Consider the following 26,505-nt stretch of genomic DNA (forward strand, 5'->3'; position numbering starts at 1 on the left):
GAGGACTTGAGAGCCAGTTCTAGAACACAGGCAGTGGCAGGTGGAGGACTACACAGCCAGTTCTAGAGCACAGGCAGAGGCAGGTGGAGGACTACACAGCCAGTTCTAGAGCACAGGCAGAGGCAGGTGGAGGACTTGAGAGCCAGTTCTAGAACACAGGCAGTGGCAGGTGGAGGACTACACAGCCAGTTCTAGAGCACAGGCAGTGGCAGGTGGAGGACTACACAGCCAGTTCTAGAGCACAGGCAGAGGCAGGTGGAGGACTTGAGAGCCAGTTCTAGAACACAGGCAGTGGCAGGTGGAGGACTACACAGCCAGTTCTAGAACACAGTCAGAGGCAGGTGGAGGACGTGACGGCCAGTTCTAGAACACAGGCAGTGGCAGGTGGAGGACTACACAGCCAGTTCTAGAGCACAGGCAGAGGCAGGTGGAGGACTTGAGAGCCAGTTCTAGAACACAGGCAGTGGCAGGTGGAGGACTACACAGCCAGTTCTAGAGCACAGGCAGAGGCAGGTGGAGGACTTGAGAGCCAGTTCTAGAACACAGGCAGTGGCAGGTGGAGGACTACACAGCCAGTTCTAGAGCACAGGCAGAGGCAGGTGGAGGACTTGAGAGCCAGTTCTAGAACACAGTCAGAGGCAGGTGGAGGACGTGACGGCCAGTTCTAGAACACAGGCAGTGGCAGGTGGAGGACTACACAGCCAGTTCTAGAGCACAGGCAGTGGCAGGTGGAGGACTACAAAGCCAGTTCTAAAGCACAGGCAGAGGCGTGTGGAGGACTTGAGAGCCAGTTCTAGAACACAGTCAGAGGCAGGTGGAGGACTACACAGCCAGTTCTAGAGCACAGGCAGAGGCAGGTGGAGGACTTGAGAGCCAGTTCTAGAACACAGGCAGTGGCAGGTGGAGGACTACAAAGCCAGTTCTAAAGCACAGGCAGAGGCGTGTGGAGGACTTGAGAGCCAGTTCTAGAACACAGTCAGAGGCAGGTGGAGGACTACACAGCCAGTTCTAGAGCACAGGCAGTGGCAGGTGGAGGACTTGAGAGCCAGTTCTAGAGCACAGGCAGAGGCAGGTGGAGGACGTGACGGCCAGTTCTAGAACACAGGCAGTGGCAGGTGGAGGACTACACAGCCAGTTCTAGAGCACAGGCAGAGGCAGGTGGAGGACTACACAGCCAGTTCTAGAGCACAGGCAGTGGCAGGTGGAGGACTTGAGAGCCAGTTCTAGAGCACAGGCAGAGGCAGGTGGAGGACGTGACGGCCAGTTCTAGAACACAGGCAGTGGCAGGTGGAGGACTACACAGCCAGTTCTAGAGCACAGGCAGAGGCAGGTGGAGGACTTGAGAGCCAGTTCTAGAGCACAGGCAGAGGCAGGTGGAGGACGTGACGGCCAGTTCTAGAACACAGGCAGTGGCAGGTGGAGGACTACACAGCCAGTTCTAAAGCACAGGCAGAGGCGTGTGGAGGACTTGAGAGCCAGTTCTAGAACACAGTCAGAGGCAGGTGGAGGACTACACAGCCAGTTCTAGAGCACAGGCAGAGGCAGGTGGAGGACTTGAGAGCCAGTTCTAGAACACAGGCAGTGGCAGGTGGAGGACTACACAGCCAGTTCTAGAGCACAGGCAGAGGCAGGTGGAGGACTTGAGAGCCAGTTCTAGAACACAGTCAGAGGCAGGTGGAGGACGTGACGGCCAGTTCTAGAACACAGGCAGTGGCAGGTGGAGGACTACACAGCCAGTTCTAGAGCACAGTCAGAGGCAGGTGGAGGACTTGAGAGCCAGTTCTAGAACACAGGCAGTGGCAGGTGGAGGACTTGAGAGCCAGTTCTAGTACACAGGCAGTGGCAGGTGGAGGACTACACAGCCAGTTCTAGAGCACAGGCAGAGGCAGGTGGAGGACTTGAGAGCCAGTTCTAGAACACAGGCAGTGGCAGGTGGAGGACTACACAGCCAGTTCTAGAGCACAGGCAGAGGCCGGTGGAGGACTTGAGAGCCAGTTCTAGAACACAGTCAGAGGCAGGTGGAGGACGTGACGGCCAGTTCTAGAACACAGGCAGTGGCAGGTGGAGGACTACACAGCCAGTTCTAGAGCACAGGCAGAGGCCGGTGGAGGACTTGAGAGCCAGTTCTAGAACACAGTCAGAGGCAGGTGGAGGACGTGACGGCCAGTTCTAGAACACAGGCAGTGGCAGGTGGAGGACTACACAGCCAGTTCTAGAGCACAGGCAGAGGCCGGTGGAGGACTTGAGAGCCAGTTCTAGAACACAGTCAGAGGCAGGTGGAGGACGTGACGGCCAGTTCTAGAACACAGGCAGTGGCAGGTGGAGGACTACACAGCCAGATCTAGAGCACAGGCAGAGGCCGGTGGAGGACTTGAGAGCCAGTTCTAGAACACAGGCAGTGGCAGGTGGAGGACTACACAGCCAGTTCTAGAGCACAGGCAGAGGCAGGTGGAGGACTTGAGAGCCAGTTCTAGAACACAGGCAGTGGCAGGTGGAGGACTACACAGCCAGTTCTAGAGCACAGGCAGAGGCAGGTGGAGGACTTGAGAGCCAGTTCTAGAACACAGTCAGAGGCAGGTGGAGGACGTGACGGCCAGTTCTAGAACACAGGCAGTGGCAGGTGGAGGACTACACAGCCAGTTCTAGAGCACAGGCAGAGGCAGGTGGAGGACTTGAGAGCCAGTTCTAGAACACAGGCAGTGGCAGGTGGAGGACTACACAGCCAGTTCTAGAGCACAGGCAGAGGCAGGTGGAGGACTTGACGGCCAGTTCTAGAACACAGTCAGAGGCAGGTGGAGGACGTGACGGCCAGTTCTAGAACACAGGCAGTGGCAGGTGGAGGACTACACAGCCAGTTCTAGAGCACAGGCAGAGGCAGGTGGAGGACTTGAGAGCCAGTTCTAGAACACAGTCAGTGGCAGGTGGAGGACTACACAGCCAGTTCTAGAGCACAGGCAGTGGCAGGTGGAGGACTACACAGCCAGTTCTAGAGCACAGGCAGTGGCAGGTGGAGGACGTGACGGCCAGTTCTAGAACACAGGCAGTGGCAGGTGGAGGACTACACAGCCAGTTCTAGAGCACAGGCAGTGGCAGGTGGAGGACTTGAGAGCCAGTTCTAGAACACAGGCAGTGGCAGGTGGAGGACTACACAGCCAGTTCTAGAGCACAGGCAGAGGCAGGTGGAGGACTTGAGAGCCAGTTCTAGAACACAGGCAGTGGCAGGTGGAGGACTACACAGCCAGTTCTAGAGCACAGGCAGTGGCAGGTGGAGGACGTGACGGCCAGTTCTAGAACACAGGCAGTGGCAGGTGGAGGACTACACAGCCAGTTCTAGAGCACAGGCAGTGGCAGGTGGAGGACTTGAGAGCCAGTTCTAGAACACAGGCAGTGGCAGGTGGAGGACTACACAGCCAGTTATAGAGCACAGGCAGAGGCAGGTGGAGGACTTGAGAGCCAGTTCTAGAACACAGGCAGTGGCAGGTGGAGGACTACACAGCCAGTTCTAGAGCACAGGCAGAGCCAGGTGGAGGACTTGAGAGCCAGTTCTAGAACACAGGCAGTGGCAGGTGGAGGACTACACAGCCAGTTCTAGAGCACAGGCAGAGGCAGGTGGAGGACTTGAGAGCCAGTTCTAGAACACAGGCAGTGGCAGGTGGAGGACTACACAGCCAGTTCTAGAGCACAGGCAGTGGCAGGTGGAGGACGTGACGGCCAGTTCTAGAACACAGGCAGTGGCAGGTGGAGGACTACACAGCCAGTTCTAGAGCACAGGCAGTGGCAGGTGGAGGACTTGAGAGCCAGTTCTAGAACACAGGCAGTGGCAGGTGGAGGACTACACAGCCAGTTCTAGAGCACAGGCAGAGGCAGGTGGAGGACTTGAGAGCCAGTTCTAGAACACAGGCAGTGGCAGGTGGAGGACTACACAGCCAGTTCTAGAACACAGGCAGTGGCAGGTGGAGGACTACACAGCCAGTTCTAGAGCACAGGCAGTGGCAGGTGGAGGACTACACAGCCAGTTCTAGAGCACAGGCAGAGGCAGGTGGAGGACTTGAGAGCCAGTTCTAGAACACAGGCAGTGGCAGGTGGAGGACTACACAGCCAGTTCTAGAGCACAGGCAGTGGCAGGTGGAGGACTACACAGCCAGTTCTAGAGCACAGGCAGAGGCAGGTGGAGGACTTGAGAGCCAGTTCTAGAACACAGGCAGTGGCAGGTGGAGGACTACACAGCCAGTTCTAGAACACAGGCAGTGGCAGGTGGAGGACTACACAGCCAGTTCTAGAGCACAGGCAGTGGCAGGTGGAGGACTACACAGCCAGTTCTAGAGCACAGGCAGAGGCAGGTGGAGGACTTGAGAGCCAGTTCTAGAACACAGGCAGTGGCAGGTGGAGGACTACACAGCCAGTTCTAGAGCACAGGCAGAGGCAGGTGGAGGACTTGAGAGCCAGTTCTAGAGCACAGGCAGAGGCAGGTGGAGGACTACACAGCCAGTTCTAGAGCACAGGCAGAGGCAGGTGGAGGACTTGAGAGCCAGTTCTAGAACACAGACAGTGGCAGGTGGAGGACTACACAGCCAGTTCTAGAACACAGGCAGAGGCAGGTGGAGGACTTGAGAGCCAGTTCTAGAGCACAGGCAGAGGCAGGTGGAGGACTACACAGCCAGTTCTAGAACACAGGCAGAGGCAGGTGGAGGACTTGAGAGCCAGTTCTAGAGCACAGGCAGAGGCAGGTGGAGGACTACACAGCCAGTTCTAGAGCACAGGCAGAGGCAGGTGGAGGACTTGAGAGCCAGTTCTAGAGCACAGGCAGAGGCAGGTGGAGGACTACACAGCCAGTTCTAGAGCACAGGCAGAGGCAGGTGGAGGACTTGAGAGCCAGTTCTAGAGCACAGGCAGAGGCAGGTGGAGGACTACACAGCCAGTTCTAGAGCACAGGCAGAGGCAGGTGGAGGACTTGAGAGCCAGTTCTAGAGCACAGGCAGAGGCAGGTGGAGGACTACACAGCCAGTTCTAGAGCACAGGCAGAGGCAGGTGGAGGACTTGAGAGCCAGTTCTAGAACACAGACAGTGGCAGGTGGAGGACTACACAGCCAGTTCTAGAACACAGGCAGAGGCAGGTGGAGGACTTGAGAGCCAGTTCTAGAGCACAGGCAGAGGCAGGTGGAGGACTACACAGCCAGTTCTAGAGCACAGGCAGAGGCAGGTGGAGGACTTGAGAGCCAGTTCTAGAACACAGACAGTGGCAGGTGGAGGACTACACAGCCAGTTCTAGAACACAGGCAGAGGCAGGTGGAGGACTTGAGAGCCAGTTCTAGAGCACAGGCAGAGGCAGGTGGAGGACTACACAGCCAGTTCTAGAACACAGGCAGAGGCAGGTGGAGGACTTGAGAGCCAGTTCTAGAGCACAGGCAGAGGCAGGTGGAGGACTACACAGCCAGTTCTAGAACACAGGCAGAGGCAGGTGGAGGACTTGAGAGCCAGTTCTAGAGCACAGGCAGAGGCAGGTGGAGGACTACACAGCCAGTTCTAGAACACAGGCAGTGGCAGGTGGAGGACTACACAGCCAGTTCTAGAGCACAGGCAGAGGCAGGTGGAGGACTACACAGCCAGTTCTAGAACACAGGCAGAGGCAGGTGGAGGACTTGAGAGCCAGTTCTAGAGCACAGGCAGTGGCAGGTGGAGGACTTGAGAGCCAGTTCTAGAACACAGGCAGTGGCAGGTGGAGGACTACACAGCCAGTTCTAGAGCACAGGCAGAGGCAGGTGGAGGACTTGAGAGCCAGTTCTAGAGCACAGGCAGAGGCAGGTGGAGGACTACACAGCCAGTTCTAGAGCACAGGCAGAGGCAGGTGGAGGACTTGAGAGCCAGTTCTAGAGCACAGGCAGTGGCAGGTGGAGGACTTGAGAGCCAGTTCTAGAACACAGGCAGTGGCAGGTGGAGGACTACACAGCCAGTTCTAGAGCACAGGCAGAGGCAGGTGGAGGACTTGAGAGCCAGTTCTAGAGCACAGGCAGAGGCAGGTGGAGGACTACACAGCCAGTTCTAGAGCACAGGCAGAGGCAGGTGGAGGACTTGAGAGCCAGTTCTAGAACACAGGCAGTGGCAGGTGGAGGACTACACAGCCAGTTCTAGAGCACAGGCAGAGGCAGGTGGAGGACTACACAGCCAGTTCTAGAACACAGGCAGAGGCAGGTGGAGGACTTGAGAGCCAGTTCTAGAACACAGGCAGAGGCAGGTGGAGGACTTGAGAGCCAGTTCTAGAGCACAGGCAGAGGCAGGTGGAGGACTACACAGCCAGTTCTAGAGCACAGGCAGAGGCAGGTGGAGGACTTGAGAGCCAGTTCTAGAACACAGGCAGTGGCAGGTGGAGGACTACACAGCCAGTTCTAGAACACAGGCAGAGGCAGGTGGAGGACTTGAGAGCCAGTTCTAGAGCACAGGCAGAGGCAGGTGGAGGACTACACAGCCAGTTCTAGAGCACAGGCAGAGGCAGGTGGAGGACTTGAGAGCCAGTTCTAGAACACAGACAGTGGCAGGTGGAGGACTACACAGCCAGTTCTAGAACACAGGAAGAGGCAGGTGGAGGACTTGAGAGCCAGTTCTAGAACACAGGCAGAGGCAGGTGGAGGACTACACAGCCAGTTCTAGAGCACAGGCAGAGGCAGGTGGAGGACTTGAGAGCCAGTTCTAGAACACAGGCAGTGGCAGGTGGAGGACTACACAGCCAGTTCTAGAACACAGGCAGTGGCAGGTGGAGGACTACACAGCCAGTTCTAGAGCACAGGCAGTGGCAGGTGGAGGACTACACAGCCAGTTCTAGAGCACAGGCAGAGGCAGGTGGAGGACTTGAGAGCCAGTTCTAGAGCACAGGCAGAGGCAGGTGGAGGACTACACAGCCAGTTCTAGAGCACAGGCAGAGGCAGGTGGAGGACTTGAGAGCCAGTTCTAGAACACAGACAGTGGCAGGTGGAGGACTACACAGCCAGTTCTAGAGCACAGGCAGAGGCAGGTGGAGGACTTGAGAGCCAGTTCTAGAGCACAGGCAGAGGCAGGTGGAGGACTACACAGCCAGTTCTAGAACACAGTCAGTGGCAGGTGGAGGACGTGACGGCCAGTTCTAGAACACAGGCAGTGGCAGGTGGAGGACTACACAGCCAGTTCTAGAACACAGGCAGTGGCAGGTGGAGGACTACACAGCCAGTTCTAGAACACAGGCAGTGGCAGGTGGAGGACTACACAGCCAGTTCAAGAGCACAGGCAGTAGCAGGTGGAGGACTTGAGAGCCAGTTCTAGAACACAGGCAGTGGCAGGTGGAGGACTTGAGAGCCAGTTCTAGAGCACAGGCAGAGGCAGGTGGAGGACTACACAGCCAGTTCTAGAACACAGTCAGTGGCAGGTGGAGGACGTGACGGCCAGTTCTAGAACACAGGCAGTGGCAGGTGGAGGACTACACAGCCAGTTCTAGAACACAGGCAGTGGCAGGTGGAGGACTACACAGCCAGTTCTAGAACACAGGCAGTGGCAGGTGGAGGACTACACAGCCAGTTCTAGAACACAGGCAGTGGCAGGTGGAGGACTACACAGCCAGTTCAAGAGCACAGGCAGTGGCAGGTGGAGGTCTTGAGAGCCAGTTCTAGAACACAGGCAGTGGCAGGTGGAGGACTACACAGCCAGTTCTAGAACACAGGCAGTGGCAGGTGGAGGACTACACAGCCAGTTCAAGAGCACAGGCAGTGGCAGGTGGAGGACTTGAGAGCCAGTTCTAGAACACAGGCAGTGGCAGGTGGAGGACTACACAGCCAGTTCTAGAACACAGGCAGTGGCAGGTGGAGGACTACACAGCCAGTTCTAGAGCACAGGCAGTGGCAGGTGGAGGACTACACAGCCAGTTCTAGAACACAGGCAGTGGCAGGTGGAGGACTACACAGCCAGTTCTAGAGCACAGGCAGTGGCAGGTGGAGGACTTGAGAGCCAGTTCTAGAACACAGGCAGTGGCAGGTGGAGGACTACACAGCCAGTTCTAGAACACAGGCAGTGGCAGGTGGAGGACTACACAGCCAGTTCTAGAACACAGGCAGTGGCAGGTGGAGGACTACACAGCCAGTTCTAGAGCACAGGCAGTGGCAGGTGGAGGACTTGAGAGCCAGTTCTAGAACACGCAGTGGCAGGTGGAGGACTACACAGCCAGTTCTAGAGCACAGGCAGAGGCAGGTGGAGGACTTGAGAGCCAGTTCTAGAGCACAAGCAGAGGCAGGTGGAGGACTTGAGAGCCAGTTCTAGAACACAGGCAGTGGCAGGTGGAGGACTACACAGCCAGTTCTAGAGCACAGGCAGTGGCAGGTGGAGGACTTGAGAGCCAGTTCTAGAACACAGGCAGTGGCAGGTGGAGGACTACACAGCCAGTTCTAGAGCACAGGCAGAGGCAGGTGGAGGACTTGAGAGCCAGTTCTAGAACACAGGCAGTGGCAGGTGGAGGACTTGAGAGCCAGTTCTAGAACACAGGCAGTGGCAGGTGGAGGACTACACAGCCAGTTCTAGAGCACAGGCAGAGGCAGGTGGAGGACTTGAGAGCCAGTTCTAGAACACAGGCAGTGGCAGGTGGAGGACTTGAGAGCCAGTTCTAGAACACAGGCAGTGGCAGGTGGAGGACTACACAGCCAGTTCTAGAGCACAGGCAGTGGCAGGTGGAGGACTTGAGAGCCAGTTCTAGAACACAGGCAGTGGCAGGTGGAGGACTACACAGCCAGTTCTAGAGCACAGGCAGAGGCAGGTGGAGGACTTGAGAGCCAGTTCTAGAACACAGGCAGTGGCAGGTGGAGGACTTGAGAGCCAGTTCTAGAACACAGGCAGTGGCAGGTGGAGGACTACACAGCCAGTTCTAGAACACAGGCAGAGGCAGGTGGAGGACTACACAGCCAGTTCTAGAGCACAGGCAGTGGCAGGTGGAGGACTACACAGCCAGTTCTAGAACACAGGCAGTGGCAGGTGGAGGACTACACAGCCAGTTCTAGAGCACAGGCAGAGGCAGGTGGAGGACTTGAGAGCCAGTTCTAGAGCACAGGCAGTGGCAGGTGGAGGACTACACAGCCAGTTCTAGAGCACAGGCAGAGGCAGGTGGAGGACTTGAGAGCCAGTTCTAGAACACAGGCAGTGGCAGGTGGAGGACTACACAGCCAGTTCTAGAGCACAGGCAGAGGCAGGTGGAGGACTTGAGAGCCAGTTCTAGAACACAGGCAGTGGCAGGTGGAGGACTACACAGCCAGTTCTAGAGCACAGGCAGAGGCAGGTGGAGGACTTGAGAGCCAGTTCTAGAACACAGGCAGTGGCAGGTGGAGGACTACACAGCCAGTTCTAGAGCACAGGCAGAGGCAGGTGGAGGACTTGAGAGCCAGTTCTAGAACACAGGCAGTGGCAGGTGGAGGACTACACAGCCAGTTCTAGAGCACAGGCAGAGGCAGGTGGAGGACTTGAGAGCCAGTTCTAGAACACAGGCAGTGGCAGGTGGAGGACTACACAGCCAGTTCTAGAACACAGGCAGTGGCAGGTGGAGGACTACACAGCCAGTTCTAGAGCACAGGCAGAGGCAGGTGGAGGACTTGAGAGCCAGTTCTAGAACACAGGCAGTGGCAGGTGGAGGACTACACAGCCAGTTCTAGAACACAGGCAGTGGCAGGTGGAGGACTTGAGAGCCAGTTCTAGAGCACAGGCAGAGGCAGGTGGAGGACTTGACGGCCAGTTCTAGAACACAGGCAGTGGCAGGTGGAGGACTACACAGCCAGTTCTAGAACACAGGCAGTGGCAGGTGGAGGACTACACAGCCAGTTCTAGAGCACAGGCAGAGGCAGGTGGAGGACTTGAGAGCCAGTTCTAGAACACAGGCAGTGGCAGGTGGAGGACTACACAGCCAGTTCTAGAGCACAGGCAGAGGCAGGTGGAGGACTTGAGAGCCAGTTCTAGAACACAGGCAGTGGCAGGTGGAGGACTACACAGCCAGTTCTAGAACACAGGCAGTGGCAGGTGGAGGACTACACAGCCAGTTCTAGAGCACAGGCAGAGGCAGGTGGAGGACTTGAGAGCCAGTTCTAGAACACAGGCAGTGGCAGGTGGAGGACTACACAGCCAGTTCTAGAGCACAGGCAGAGGCAGGTGGAGGACTTGAGAGCCAGTTCTAGAACACAGGCAGTGGCAGGTGGAGGACTACACAGCCAGTTCTAGAACACAGGCAGTGGCAGGTGGAGGACTACACAGCCAGTTCTAGAGCACAGGCAGAGGCAGGTGGAGGACTTGAGAGCCAGTTCTAGAACACAGGCAGTGGCAGGTGGAGGACTACACAGCCAGTTCTAGAACACAGGCAGTGGCAGGTGGAGGACTTGAGAGCCAGTTCTAGAGCACAGGCAGAGGCAGGTGGAGGACTACACAGCCAGTTCTAGAACACAGGCAGTGGCAGGTGGAGGACTACACAGCCAGTTCTAGAGCACAGGCAGAGGCAGGTGGAGGACTTGAGAGCCAGTTCTAGAACACAGGCAGTGGCAGGTGGAGGACTACACAGCCAGTTCTAGAGCACAGTCAGTGGCAGGTGGAGGACTACACAGCCAGTTCTAGAACACAGGCAGAGGCAGGTGGAGGACTTGAGAGCCAGTTCTAGAGCACAGGCAGAGGCAGGTGGAGGACTTGACGGCCAGTTCTAGAGCACAGTCAGTGGCAGGTGGAGGACTACACAGCCAGTTCTAGAGCACAGTCAGTGGCAGGTGGAGGACTACACAGCCAGTTCTAGAACACAGGCAGTGGCAGGTGGAGGACTTGAGAGCCAGTTCTAGAACACAGGCAGTGGCAGGTGGAGGACTACACAGCCAGTTCTAGAGCACAGTCAGTGGCAGGTGGAGGACTACACAGCCAGTTCTAGAACACAGGCAGTGGCAGGTGGAGGACTTGAGAGCCAGTTCTAGAACACAGGCAGTGGCAGGTGGAGGACTACACAGCCAGTTCTAGAGCACAGTCAGTGGCAGGTGGAGGACTACACAGCCAGTTCTAGAACACAGGCAGAGGCAGGTGGAGGACTTGAGAGCCAGTTCTAGAGCACAGGCAGAGGCAGGTGGAGGACTTGAGAGCCAGTTCTAGAACACAGGCAGTGGCAGGTGGAGGACTACACAGCCAGTTCTAGAGCACAGTCAGTGGCAGGTGGAGGACTACACAGCCAGTTCTAGAACACAGGCAGAGGCAGGTGGAGGACTTGAGAGCCAGTTCTAGAGCACAGGCAGAGGCAGGTGGAGGACTTGACGGCCAGTTCTAGAGCACAGTCAGTGGCAGGTGGAGGACTACACAGCCAGTTCTAGAGCACAGTCAGTGGCAGGTGGAGGACTACACAGCCAGTTCTAGAACACAGGCAGAGGCAGGTGGAGGACTTGAGAGCCAGTTCTAGAACACAGGCAGAGGCAGGTGGAGGACTTGAGAGCCAGTTCTAGAGCACAGGCAGTGGCAGGTGGAGGACTACACAGCCAGTTCTAGAGCACAGGCAGTGGCAGGTGGAGGACTTGAGAGCCAGTTCTAGAGCACAGGCAGTGGCAGGTGGAGGACTACACAGCCAGTTCTAGAGCACAGGCAGTGGCAGGTGGAGGACTTGAGAGCCAGTTCTAGAACACAGGCAGTGGCAGGTGGAGGACTACACAGCCAGTTCTAGAGCACAGGCAGTGGCAGGTGGAGGACTTGAGAGCCAGTTCTAGAACACAGGCAGTGGCAGGTGGAGGACTACACAGCCAGTTCTAGAGCACAGGCAGTGGCAGGTGGAGGACTTGAGAGCCAGTTCTAGAACACAGGCAGTGGCAGGTGGAGGACTACACAGCCAGTTCTAGAGCACAGTCAGAGGCAGGTGGAGGACTTGAGAGCCAGTTCTAGAACACAGGCAGTGGCAGGTGGAGGACTACACAGCCAGTTCTAGAGCACAGGCAGAGGCAGGTGGAGGACTTGAGAGCCAGTTCTAGAGCACAGTCAGAGGCAGGTGGAGGACTTGACGGCCAGTTCTAGAACACAGGCAGTGGCAGGTGGAGGACTACACAGCCAGTTCTAGAGCACAGTCAGAGGCAGGTGGAGGACTTGACGGCCAGTTCTAGAACACAGACAGTGGCAGGTGGAGGACTTTACGGCCAGTTCTAGAACACAGGCAGTGGCAGGTGGAGGACTACACAGCCAGTTCTAGAACACAGGCAGTGGCAGGTGGAGGACTACACAGCCAGTTCTAGAACACAGGCAGTGGCAGGTGGAGGACTACACAGCCAGTTCTAGAACACAGGCAGTGGCAGGTGGAGGACTACACAGCCAGTTCTAGAACACAGGCAGTGGCAGGTGGAGGACTACACAGCCAGTTCTAGAGCACAGGCAGTGGCAGGTGGAGGACTTGAGAGCCAGTTCTAGAACACAGGCAGTGGCAGGTGGAGGACTACACAGCCAGTTCTAGAACACAGGCAGTGGCAGGTGGAGGACTACACAGCCAGTTCTAGAACACAGGCAGTGGCAGGTGGAGGACTACACAGCCAGTTCTAGAGCACAGGCAGTGGCAGGTGGAGGACTTGAGAGCCAGTTCTAGAACACAGGCAGTGGCAGGTGGAGGACTACACAGCCAGTTCTAGAACACAGGCAGTGGCAGGTGGAGGACTACACAGCCAGTTCTAGAACACAGGCAGTGGCAGGTGGAGGACTACACAGCCAGTTCTAGAACACAGGCAGTGGCAGGTGGAGGACTACACAGCCAGTTCTAGAACACAGGCAGTGGCAGGTGGAGGACTACACAGCCAGTTCTAGAGCACAGGCAGTGGCAGGTGGAGGACTTGAGAGCCAGTTCTAGAACACAGGCAGTGGCAGGTGGAGGACTACACAGCCAGTTCTAGAACACAGGCAGTGGCAGGTGGAGGACTACACAGCCAGTTCTAGAACACAGTCAGTGGCAGGTGGAGGACTACACAGCCAGTTCTAGAACACAGGCAGTGGCAGGTGGAGGACTACACAGCCAGTTCTAGAGCACAGGCAGTGGCAGGTGGAGGACTTGAGAGCCAGTTCTAGAACACAGGCAGTGGCAGGTGGAGGACTACACAGCCAGTTCTAGAACACAGGCAGTGGCAGGTGGAGGACTTGAGAGCCAGTTCTAGAGCACAGGCAGTGGCAGGTGGAGGACTACACAGCCAGTTCTAGAACACAGGCAGTGGCAGGTGGAGGACTTGAGAGCCAGTTCTAGAACACAGGCAGTGGCAGGTGGAGGACTACACAGCCAGTTCTAGAGCACAGGCAGTGGCAGGTGGAGGACTACACAGCCAGTTCTAGAACACAGGCAGTGGCAGGTGGAGGACTTGAGAGCCAGTTCTAGAACACAGGCAGTGGCAGGTGGAGGACTACACAGCCAGTTCTAGAGCACAGGCAGTGGCAGGTGGAGGACTTGAGAGCCAGTTCTAGAACACAGGCAGTGGCAGGTGGAGGACTACACAGCCAGTTCTAGAGCACAGGCAGTGGCAGGTGGAGGACTACACAGCCAGTTCTAGAACACAGGCAGTGGCAGGTGGAGGACTTGAGAGCCAGTTCTAGAACACAGGCAGTGGCAGGTGGAGGACTACACAGCCAGTTCTAGAACACAGGCAGTGGCAGGTGGAGGACTTGAGAGCCAGTTCTAGAACACAGGCAGTGGCAGGTGGAGGACTACACAGCCAGTTCTAGAACACAGGCAGTGGCAGGTGGAGGACTTGAGAGCCAGTTCTAGAGCACAGGCAGTGGCAGGTGGAGGACTTGAGAGCCAGTTCTAGAACACAGGCAGTGGCAGGTGGAGGACTACACAGCCAGTTCTAGAGCACAGGCAGTGGCAGGTGGAGGACTACACAGCCAGTTCTAGAACACAGGCAGTGGCAGGTGGAGGACTTGAGAGCCAGTTCTAGAACACAGGCAGTGGCAGGTGGAGGACTACACAGCCAGTTCTAGAGCACAGGCAGTGGCAGGTGGAGGACTTGAGAGCCAGTTCTAGAACACAGGCAGTGGCAGGTGGAGGACTACACAGCCAGTTCTAGAGCACAGGCAGTGGCAGGTGGAGGACTACACAGCCAGTTCTAGAACACAGGCAGTGGCAGGTGGAGGACTTGAGAGCCAGTTCTAGAACACAGGCAGTGGCAGGTGGAGGACTACACAGCCAGTTCTAGAACACAGGCAGTGGCAGGTGGAGGACATGAGAGCCAGTTCTAGAACACAGGCAGTGGCAGGTGGAGGACTACACAGCCAGTTCTAGAACACAGGCAGTGGCAGGTGGAGGACTTGAGAGCCAGTTCTAGAGCACAGGCAGTGGCAGGTGGAGGACTTGAGAGCCAGTTCTAGAACACAGGCAGTGGCAGGTGGAGGACTACACAGCCAGTTCTAGAGCACAGGCAGTGGCAGGTGGAGGACTACACAGCCAGTTCTAGAACACAGGCAGTGGCAGGTGGAGGACTACACAGCCAGTTCTAGAACACAGGCAGTGGCAGGTGGAGGACTACACAGCCAGTTCTAGAACACAGGCAGAGGCAGGTGGAGGACTTGAGAGCCAGTTCTAGAACACAGGCAGTGGCAGGTGGAGGACTACACAGCCAGTTCTAGAACACAGGCAGTGGCAGGTGGAGGACTACACAGCCAGTTCTAGAACACAGGCAGTGGCAGGTGGAGGACTACACAGCCAGTTCTAGAGCACAGGCAGTGGCAGGTGGAGGACTACACAGCCAGTTCTAGAACACAGGCAGTGGCAGGTGGAGGACTACACAGCCAGTTCTAGAACACAGGCAGTGGCAGGTGGAGGACTACACAGCCAGTTCTAGAACACAGGCAGTGGCAGGTGGAGGACTACACAGCCAGTTCTAGAGCACAGGCAGTGGCAGGTGGAGGACTACACAGCCAGTTCTAGAACACAGGCAGTGGCAGGTGGAGGACTACACAGCCAGTTCTAGAACACAGGCAGTGGCAGGTGGAGGACTACACAGCCAGTTCTAGAGCACAGGCAGTGGCAGGTGGAGGACTACACAGCCAGTTCTAGAACACAGGCAGTGGCAGGTGGAGGACTACACAGCCAGTTCTAGAGCACAGGCAGTGGCAGGTGGAGGACTACACAGCCAGTTCTAGAGCACAGGCAGAGGCAGGTGGAGGACTTGAGAGCCAGTTCTAGAACACAGGCAGTGGCAGGTGGAGGACTACACAGCCAGTTCTAGAGCACAGGCAGTGGCAGGTGGAGGACTACACAGCCAGTTCTAGAGCACAGGCAGTGGCAGGTGGAGGACTACACAGCCAGTTCTAGAGCACAGGCAGTGGCAGGTGGAGGACTTGAGAGCCAGTTCTAGAACACAGGCAGTGGCAGGTGGAGGACTACACAGCCAGTTCTAGAGCACAGGCAGTGGCAGGTGGAGGACTACACAGCCAGTTCTAGAGCACAGGCAGTGGCAGGTGGAGGACTACACAGCCAGTTCTAGAGCACAGGCAGAGGCAGGTGGAGGACTTGAGAGCCAGTTCTAGAACACAGGCAGTGGCAGGTGGAGGACTACACAGCCAGTTCTAGAGCACAGGCAGTGGCAGGTGGAGGACTACACAGCCAGTTCTAGAGCACAGGCAGTGGCAGGTGGAGGACTACACAGCCAGTTCTAGAGCACAGGCAGTGGCAGGTGGAGGACTACACAGCCAGTTCTAGAGCACAGGCAGTGGCAGGTGGAGGACTACACAGCCAGTTCTAGAGCACAGGCAGAGGCAGGTGGAGGACTTGAGAGCCAGTTCTAGAACACAGGCAGTGGCAGGTGGAGGACTACACAGCCAGTTCTAGAGCACAGGCAGTGGCAGGTGGAGGACTACACAGCCAGTTCTAGAGCACAGGCAGTGGCAGGTGGAGGACTACACAGCCAGTTCTAGAGCACAGGCAGTGGCAGGTGGAGGACTTGAGAGCCAGTTCTAGAACACAGGCAGTGGCAGGTGGAGGACTACACAGCCAGTTCTAGAGCACAGGCAGTGGCAGGTGGAGGACTACACAGCCAGTTCTAGAGCACAGGCAGTGGCAGGTGGAGGACTACACAGCCAGTTCTAGAGCACAGGCAGAGGCAGGTGGAGGACTTGAGAGCCAGTTCTAGAACACAGGCAGTGGCAGGTGGAGGACTACACAGCCAGTTCTAGAGCACAGGCAGTGGCAGGTGGAGGACTACACAGCCAGTTCTAGAGCACAGGCAGTGGCAGGTGGAGGACTACACAGCCAGTTCTAGAGCACAGGCAGTGGCAGGTGGAGGACTACACAGCCAGTTCTAGAGCACAGGCAGTGGCAGGTGGAGGACTACACAGCCAGTTCTAGAGCACAGGCAGTGGCAGGTGGAGGACTTGAGAGCCAGTTCTAGAACACAGACAGTGGCAGGTGGAGGACTACACAGCCAGTTCTAGAGTACAGTCAGAGGCAGGTGGAGGACTTGACGGCCAGTTCTAGAACACAGGCAGTGGCAGGTGGAGGACTACACAGCCAGTTCTAGAGCACAGGCAGAGGCAGGTGGAGGACTTGACGGCCAGTTCTAGAACACAGGCAGTGGCAGGTGGAGGACTACACAGCCAGTTCTAGAACACAGACAGTGGCAGGTGGAGGACTACACAGCCAGTTCTAGAGTACAGTCAGAGGCAGGTGGAGGACTTGACGGCCAGTTCTAGAACACAGGCAGTGGCAGGTGGAGGACTACACAGCCAGTTCTAGAACACAGACAGTGGCAGGTGGAGGACTACACAGCCAGTTCTAGAGTACAGTCAGAGGCAGGTGGAGGACTTGACGGCCAGTTCTAGAACACAGGCAGTGGCAGGTGGAGGACTACACAGCCAGTTCTAGAACACAGACAGTGGCAGGTGGAGGACTACACAGCCAGTTCTAGAGTACAGTCAGAGGCAGGTGGAGGACTTGACGGCCAGTTCTAGAACACAGGCAGTGGCAGGTGGAGGACTACACAGCCAGTTCTAGAGCACAGGCAGAGGCAGGTGGAGGACAGCCAGGAGAGCTCGGGCGCACGTGTGGCCGGCAGAAGAACGGCAGCGTGGACCCGGCCTGGTTCCGCGTGGACCGCGGCGTGCGGAACGTGTCGCGGCTGGGAGCCATGGTGGAGCTGAACGGCAAGCGCCGGCTGGACACGTGGTCGGGAGAGCCGTGCAACTCGCTGGACGGCACCGACTCCACCATCTTCCCGCCCTTCATGACGCCCGACAGGACGGTCGCCTTCTCGCACGACCTCTGCAGGTGCTTTCCTTAATCACTTTGCTCGTTCCATTTCACCTTTTGGCTGATGATTGTAAATGAATTTTCGATACACACAATTTGTTTACTGAAAAACATTTTTTTTTTGTTTAACAAAAATATAATTTCACTATTGCTCGCAGGTTTCCACGGCCATTGTCTGAAGTAGCCTGGCCTCTGGATTGTAGCCGCGTCCTTGGCGAATAATTTACCGACGTTTCGGTCGACATTGCAGTCGCCATCATCAGGGAGCAGTTACCGGTAACTCCTACCTGATTTATGGCGATTTCTATGTCGACAAAAACGTCGGTGAATTATTCGCCAAAGACGCGGCAACAACCCAGAAGCCAAGCTACTGCAAAAATAATTTTACTATGGTTGTATTTTTTTAATTTTCTAAACATAAAAGGTCAATGGTTTTTTTTTAAGCACTAGCTTGGTATATGATTATGAAATGGTGTTCCAGACAAATTTAACTTTAAAGTTCTTATTTAGTCGTTGTAGTGAAACTCTACATTTTTTTTATTTTTTATTTATAAATTAATAAAAAAATTGGCTTTTTAAAAAATCATAAAATAATCAAACATTTGCCAGGCTTTCACTATGTCAAAAATGTGCTAAAAATGAGTGTTTTAAAAAGCTATACACTATGGTTATTTCTAAACCGTATAATACACAAGGGTCATTCTCCCAACTCATGCTAAGTATATGCTAAGTATGAAATATGATCTGATTTTAAATTAAAAAAACAAACTATGGTACAAACATTTATAAATAGAGATGAGGATTTAAAAACAAATAACTTGAACATATTATGTATTTATTTAAAATTTAAAATAATTGATAGGTAAATAAGGAAATAATATTATTAATGATTCAAACCCTAGAAATAAATTTGGAAACTATTATGACATTGTTAATCAGCGAGTTTTTCAACGTAAAACTTTGACATTGAAAGGAAACTTTTTAAACAAAATTTATTTTTATTTTTTCAAAAAAAAATCTTAAACTAATAATCAATGGGTGCGGTACATTGGTTTCTCTGTATTTTTTTTATTTTTACATATTAATACTGTTTCAGACAATGAAGTATTAGAATAAATAAATATTTGTTTATTTGCTCATTAAAGTTGAAGTCACTGTATTTTTTATTATGAACATTGCTTATCTAGAAGAGTTGTGCAAACTTCCCGCGCTGAAAATATTTATCGACGGAATAAACGTTATTAAATACAGAAGATCTGTGAGCTTACAAGTGTTTTTGTGTATTAAAAAGTCCATAATTATTTTCGAGACAATTTCCCTTCAAGGAAAGACTCGGCAAAAAAAACACAGCGACACCCGGCAAAACGAGCAAAAATAAATCCAAAATTGTATAAATCATAAAATGCTGAACCAAACCTCCAAGTATCACTCACTAGGTTCGTGGTACGCCCAACATAAATCATCAGCCAGAAGGCAGACAAACACACCGAGTCAATAAGCCCAAACGTAAACGGGAGCAAAACAACGTAAAGTGGAAACACAAATTTATCAAACAAACATTCAACTAACAAATTTACCATCTGAACCGTTACTAGCAGACCTGACAAACATGATGCGACAAACTCTATGAATCGATCATGCCGAAGAAAAATTATGAATTGGCTTTGCTAAAACTTTGAAACTTACTCGCAATCATAAAATTACTACCCATTAACGTAAACGATCTTTCAAAAAAAAAACTAGGCGCTGTTTCCGAAAGAGCATATGAAATCTTTTATTTCTTGAAGTCCCGCAAAAATGTGTAACGACGACAATCCAAACGATGGCTCGTAGATTTCGAAAAGTTTTCTTTTGCGACTTATTTCGTGACACGCCGTGACATAACAGTTCCGTCGTGGCTTCCTCCTACTCGAAAATTCCATTACCTGCGGCATGCAGTTTATGGGCCTGGTCAAGTACTCTCTCGCGTGTGTGTCTATAATGATGCCAGTAAACTCATCAGACAAACTAATCATAAATAACCAAACGATTGGCAGTCTTTTTTTATCGATGTGCTCCATGACATTTGTCGTAAACAACAACTAAAAAAATTTTTTTTTCAAGTTTTATGCTAGCTTTATATGTTCAAAGAAAATAATAAAATATATTATATATATTATATTTAATAAAATATGTATTATATAATAATATATAATATATTATTATATAAAACATTATTTACTGCTAGTTGAAGGTTTAATGCAGTTTTTTTTTACATACACCATTGGAGTTTTGCACTGTTTGTCATGGAAAAATTACGAAAAACAAAAAAATTAAAAGTAATAAATGAATATGAAGATAAAAATACTTACAGAAAGCAAGGATGAATCAGCTGATGTCGGACAAACGGAACCAACGATGAAACTAAACAAGTATCATGGACAACACAGCGACCACAGCACGGACAAAAAAAAAATATTTCAACTTCAGAATATCAGAGAGCACAAGAGTTCCGTTGAAGGAACTTAGTCGTGAAAAATAAAATAACAACCCAGACGAACACAGTATGGGCTAGCAATGGCGAGACACTGTGCTCTGAGGTTGAACAATTAATTTTTGACCTTGCTGTCGTCGTTGTACATTATACTTTTTTAGATTCGTTGGTTTCGTTTATCCGACATCAGCTGTTCAGTCTTGTTTTCTGCGAATTTTTATCTTCATATTTTTTTATTTTTTATTTTTCAGAATCTTTCCATGACAAGTAGTGAAAAACTGCGAGGGCGTATGTCAAAAAAAAAAGACCTACATCAAATCAAAATTCCCTAAAGCATTAATCATTTAAAAAACGTAGTTGAGCGATGTGAAAATTGCCAAACGCAAACTGCACCTCAAAGCGTTTACTTAACTTATCTTACGTTAAGTGTTTTAACTAGTCGTCCTTTCAGAAAAAAAAACCAGTAAACAATATTTTCACAAGCTAACGAACTTATCTGCGACTAACTCCTTACTCAGGGCGCGCGGGAGCATTTGACTTGCCACCACGCGCACTCTACTGCCAGCTGACGCGGCTGCCGGTTTACCACGACTATCGCACAGTAGGAGTGCTGAAGCAGTAGTTTCTCCATTCAAAACCGGCAGTGGAAGATGTCTAACATTTTACAGCTCTTCACAAAAAAAAAAATATATATTTTTTTTCAAAGTTCGCGCATTAACACGGACTTACAGACAACGTGGAGTTTAAATTTAAAAACTCCGTGGTGTCTAGAAGCTTGAAAATTTTGCACAGGAGCACATAACGTACGTGAGCGCTAAGCGAGGATTTCTGAAATTTCGTACCTAATCTAAAGAGAGGGTTGAATAGGGGGATGAACGTTTGCAATGGAAGTTCGTCATTTTTTTTTTAGGGTTTCTGTTTTATAGATGAAGGTCGGCTGAATCGACGGGTTTTTCGGTAACGATTCGTCGGAAACGATGGTCGAACGCACACCCATCGGGCACACCACGGTATCAGTAAGTGAATAAAAATAATCGGGCTCGGACTCACTTTGCAGCAGCAGCAGCAGCAGCAGCAGCAGCAGCAGCAGCAGCAGCAGCAGCAGCAGCAGCAGCAGCAGCAGCATGTAGAGACGGGCTCGCCGCGATTCACGGGCGTGGTATCGGCACTCGTCAGTCAGTCTCTCTCTCTCTCTCTCTCTCTCTCTCTCTCTCTCTCTCTCTCTCTCTCTCTCGACTAGCGCCAGTCGAGGTGCAAGTCGCGAATCTTGGGCGCGCGCAACGGCCCACATCCGCCGCCTGGCAGGCGCGAACTCGCAGCCCACTCTGGCCCCTTTCACCCCGCGACACTAGCGTAGCCTCCTCGGCCGGTCGTCGAGACACCGCGGGAAGCCTTCATTTCACAGACGAGAGAGCCACACCCGAAGTTCCCCGAAGTTCATGCTCGCTTTTTTATTTTTCCGTACCACAACAGGTGTATTTATTTGGGATGTAGCTTACTCATACGTCATACGCCGTTCTATCTCATTGTATAAACCGGTGTGGCACTAAATTTTGCTGTCGATTAGGATGGGTTAGCTACATTATAAATACTTTAAAACATGGTGGATGGTTGGTTATATTAGGTAAGTATAGCTACATTAAACATAGGATTGTGAAATCATTTTCTGGTTCTTTGGCAAATAACTTTTTTTAATATACAGGTATCCAGCGCTAGGAAACCGTTTTGCATGATTTCACAGTATCTTTAATGTAGCTATACTAACCAAATCGACCGTCCACAATGTTTTAAAGTATTTAGAATGTAGCTAAACCTAACCTAATTGACCATTAGTTACATTGAGTTGTCCAAAATAAACATCCGCGGACATACGGCAAACGAAAAATATGGCTGCGGCCGCACCAATGTACAGATGTATGTTAATGAATAAACGGCGATTTCTCGTAAACGTGTTGGAATTTCGGATCTCCACAAGTTGTATTAAATAGAGGAATTTTTGTAGCACAAATCCACGAAGTACGTTTCTTCAATTAAGTATTTTCCTCTAAAAACAGTTACAAATAAATACCGTTGCCTTGTTTATGGTCTTTCCTTTTATCAAAACCGCCATATTTATTTACAATGAACAAAAAAAAAACCGAAGATGCACGATCGGGCGTTTGGCTCTCTCGTCTGTGAAAAGAAGGCTTCCCGTCGAGACACAGTTCTTTCAAACAGCTTCAGCCTCTCAGACACTCCCCCACTCACAATCTGGGCTCAGTTTTACTGTCGCCGCATCACCAAAACGAGTTCACAAACATAACTAAAAAGACTCTAAAAAAATATTTACATATTCATTTAACCACACCTCTGAATTCTTCCGCGTTGAAAACATTTTATTTTATATATATATATTCATTTTTTAAAATAAAAACTGGCCAGATAACTTCACGTCTAAACTCTTTGACGTGGCACGCATTTCAAAGAAAACAAGCAAACTTACAATACTCAGCGCCAAAGAACGTACACTGCACAGACCCAAAACACGGTAAATTTAATTAAAATACTGAGGTTGAATTTATTTTAACTACTGCTGTGACCAGGAGGTCATGAACAACAAAGGTCATAAATGATTTCAAAATAATTTTGGATTTGTATTTGCCCATGGACAGCAAGGTGATCGCGGTGTGAAATTTAGGTGATACTCGCTAAAGAAACGGTCTTGTAACAGCTAAAATAAAATTTTCGCGATACTGACCACCACAAAATATTTATCTATGAGAGAAAATTATTTATTTTTATGGTTTATTTGGTCTATAAGTTTTAACCACGTTGAAAGTGAAGGGTTCAGTGAGATTCGGTGGAAGTTGCGGTCACCTACAGAAGGAGACTGTTACCCTGAAGATGGTGACCGCAATGTCGACCGAAACGATGGTGAACGCAGCGCATTTATATCGACAAAACCCCACAAGCCAAGAAAATTCTCTTACAAATAAATTGCATGATATTAGAAAGTGTTTATTAATAACAGAACATCGAAGAGGCTTCCGTTGTACAGATAAAAAAAATTGTTTTCTGTACTTTCACAAAAGATTAATTTGGAAACCAATTGCCAAGAAATAGTTTTATAATACTTCTTACGAAGGTTGGCGCATAATTTAATATTTTAATTGATGTTGCATTCAAGCAAGATACTAGAATATTTAAAAATAAGTATAAAATCTCGGGTAACAGTCCGAGCCCAGTGCAACTGCGAACAATATTTCGTGTTGATACAGTTGTTTTCGCGTAAATGTACAAAATAAAAATAAAAATTCTGTGATTGCGATGAGTTTCGTGACAGACCGTGCTCTGGAGGAACCTTGACCGTGGAAGGGGGAGGGGGGTGTCTCTTGCAGGTCCGTCGTCGCGGTGTACGAAGGCCGCTCCGAGTACAAGGACGTGCGCGGCTATCGCTACACGGCGTCCTTGGGAGACATGAGCACGGATCCCGACCTGAAGTGCTTCTGTCCCACGCCGGACTCGTGCCTCAAGAGAGGAGCCTTCGACCTGACGCCTTGCACGGGTGAGGAGTAAGGGTTATCTTCCGATCTTCCCCCCTCTTCTACTTCTTCCCCCCTCTTCTTATCCCCTCTCTTCTTATCCCCCTCTCTTCTTCTGCCCCCTCTCTTATTCTTCCTCCTATTCTTCTTCCCCCTCTTCTTAACTCCCTCTATTCTTATCCCACTCTCTTCTTCTTCCCCCTCTTCTTCTTCTCCTCTTCTTCTTCCCCTCTTCTTAACCCCCTCTATTCGTATCCCCCTCTCTTCTTCTTCCCTCTTATTCTTCCCCCTCTCTTCTTCTTCCCCTTCTCTTCTTCTTCCCCTCTCTTCTTCTCCCCTCCCCACTCCAACCATATTCGACGGCGTCGCAAGGAACGTCGACGTGACCACTTAAGGGCGTGCCTCCCATTTCAGGTCATGATTTTATATTTATATTAATCACTGATAAACTTTTAGACTTTTTTAATTGTTTAATTTTCACGAAATGAAGCATACTTTTTGCATAATTAGCTGCCGAAGTTACATTTTTAACGTTTTTGGGTTGTACAAATAAGGAGAAATTAATTTATTTAAAAACTGAATTTTTTTTAGGTTTAACTGCAATCAATGCCACTGGCTACTTCATGATATGGTTTACATTTATATCACAAAAACTCATTTCATGTTTCTTGGCTGTTAAAATTTTTACAAATTTGAGAATTTTGAAATGCAGGTTAAATGAATTAATATTTTTAGAAAGAATAAACGTTTACAAAAAAAATTAACTATTGTAGGTACTGGGTCATTTATGGCCGGATAAGGTTCCAAACACTAGTTTGTAGTGATAAACATCTGTTCCGTTTACAAATAAAAAAAAAATACAGTTTACTATGCTGTACATCTGAGTGTTAAAATATTTTTTTAAAAAGTATGAAAACATGTTTTTGCGACCCGAGATTTGTTTTCCAGGAGCCCCGGTCGTGCTGACGCTGCCGCACATGTACGACACCCACGAGGAGTACCGGAATACGATAATCGGCCAGACGCCGAGCCAGGAGAAGCACGAGATCTACCTCGAGGTCGAGCCCGTGAGTGAGGCGGGGTTGCCGCATCGGTGGCGACGCAGTTAATGCTGCGTCAGGGGGCATGCAGTAGGGTGACTCGAAAAGAAAAAAAAAAAACACTTTTTTTTTTTAAATGTGTAACATATAAGCTCTCGCCGTACACGGCATTTTTGTAGGAGTTGTTTCGTGAATGGAAAGGAAGTCGCACGGAACGGAAATGTGTAACCACGGTGCTGCCATCTGTAGTGAATGGTTAAGGAACCAAAACCTTCATAAAACCCAAATTGAAAACTTTATAGTACTAACTGTTCATGTAGTTTTAACCAGATGGCAGCATTTGAAAAAAAATTCCTCGCCGAAAATCAGGTACAAAAGCGGGGTTCAGTACTTTTTTTTAAGTCATAATCACTTTAATCGGAGCCTCATTTTTTTATTATATCTTACTAATATTATAAAAAGCGAACGTTTGTCTATATGTATGTTACTCCTTGACGCTCGAAACCACTTTACTGATTTGGTTCAGATTTGGCATGTAAATGGAGTACATGAAAATCCTAGAATTTTTTTATCAAGGGGATTTTCGGTTCCCTGGTGGGGCTGTCAGTGGTCCTCTTTCAGAAAACAGCCCCTTTACGCGTGGGGACCCCAAAAAGATAGATTTTTGCCATAAAAAATTTATTTAATACTTTTTTTATAAAATTTATTCAGTCACCAAAGTACAAAGTAATCTCCATTAGATGCTATGCACTTGTCAAGTCTTTTTTCCGCACTGTTAGAAGCACATCTGAAACGCTTCAACTTTGATATCCTCCAGTGCCCTTTGCGAAGCTGTTTTTTACCGCCTCCACATCATCAAAATGCTTCCCTTTTTAGATACTAGCATAGAAAGGTCACAGCTGGTTCGGCCCAATTGGGACTCCCCTCGCTAGGTTTTGGAACCTCGTTGACACCATTCGGGTAAATCGCTGACTCCAAGTCCTGAAGCCCAAGGAGCTGACTGCCATTTTGGCTGAACTACGTGGCAGGGTTCCTCATGGGCGTAGCTCACCAAACCTGCCCAATACACGGCAGACAGAAACTGTGTAGAGGATTGCTCCCCCTTTTTGTTTGGTAACCCAGCCCTCTTAGACGTTAGGCCTTACCGGCCTGGGGCCCCAACGGGCGTGGATACGGATACGCCGTACACGCGAATCGGAAGAGGTGTTAGAGATCCAGCTATGTCCAGAGGCCGAGACTGACTACCCATCCCAGCTTAGACACCACCTTCACCCCCCCGCTTCACCAGATAATTGGCTGCGTCCTAAGCTCTTAGACGTTATCAACATTGCTGGCGCCTAACCCGTTTTACCACCATCACACTGGGACCCGTGGTCCGGTGGAGGTTCTATCCAACACCTTTCATATATCTACAGGCTAGTACCGGAGCTGTGTCGTCGCTCACAACGTTGACTCCGCATCGGGCTAGAGGACCCTTGGAGCCTGCTCATTAGTCGAAACCCAGTGTCCATGGTCTCAGATGCCCTCCTAGCAGACCCATAGAGCAGGTACCTTTAGAAACATCGCCGAGGAAGGTTTGAGTCAAAGGGGCTCACCCGACCAAGCTCTCTTCTACAAAAAAAAAATCAAGGGTAGCACGTGAAGACAGAAAAGGTTTCCACGGTTGGAAATACGTTTCCGCACTTTTCACGCAGACGGCACATATCAGGACACTTTTGCACGACAGGACGAGCACGTCTCAACATCTCAAGGATGTGTCTCAAATGGAATGTACGCGATTTACCCACCACCTCCGCCCATCGACAGATGCACTATCAGGACATTTCTGCTACAACAGCCGCACCACCATGTTCTTACACAGCACCAGCAGGAAGCCGCTCAGCACGGACGCCATGTCCCCTGGCGAGAGCCCAGCACCGTCACACACTCGCCCGCCCACAGCTGATCTTTGGGACGAGAGCCAAGGGAAAGACTGGCTTGGCTTCTGGGTTGTAGCCGTGTCCTTGGCGGATAATTCACCGACGTTTCGGTCGACATTGCAGTCACCATCATCAGGGAGCAGTTACCTACTCCCAGAAGCCAGCAGTTTCCTCCCCAAGACTAACACTTTCGATCGCCCTCAACGGGAAAGTTCCTCCGAGTACGCAGCCGTACAGAGTAAAAAAAAAAAAAGTGCGCAGGTCTGGTAAGTTCACAGTTCACCCAACAGCAAATGATCAACGGGGCTCGTTATCGGAACATTGTGGATTTTCC

The 26,505-nt window shown here is 51.2% G+C and overlaps 1 protein-coding gene across 1 annotated transcript in view; it reads left to right on the top strand.

Moving 5' to 3' along the window:
* The window catches only part of LOC134538601 (sensory neuron membrane protein 1-like), a 92,652-nt gene that overhangs the window by 60,575 nt on the left and 5,572 nt on the right, over positions 1 to 26,505 (top strand). The window contains exons 5-8 of the mRNA XM_063380029.1: positions 17,025 to 17,236; positions 23,069 to 23,235; positions 24,161 to 24,305; positions 26,090 to 26,154. Coding sequence (XP_063236099.1) covers positions 17,025 to 17,236; positions 23,069 to 23,235; positions 24,161 to 24,305; positions 26,090 to 26,154 — 589 coding nt within the window. The remainder of the gene's footprint in view (positions 1 to 17,024; positions 17,237 to 23,068; positions 23,236 to 24,160; positions 24,306 to 26,089; positions 26,155 to 26,505) is intronic.

Source organism: Bacillus rossius, chromosome 13 (genome assembly GCF_032445375.1).
Source record: "Bacillus rossius redtenbacheri isolate Brsri chromosome 13, Brsri_v3, whole genome shotgun sequence".
Lineage (NCBI taxonomy): Eukaryota > Metazoa > Arthropoda > Insecta > Phasmatodea > Bacillidae > Bacillus > Bacillus rossius.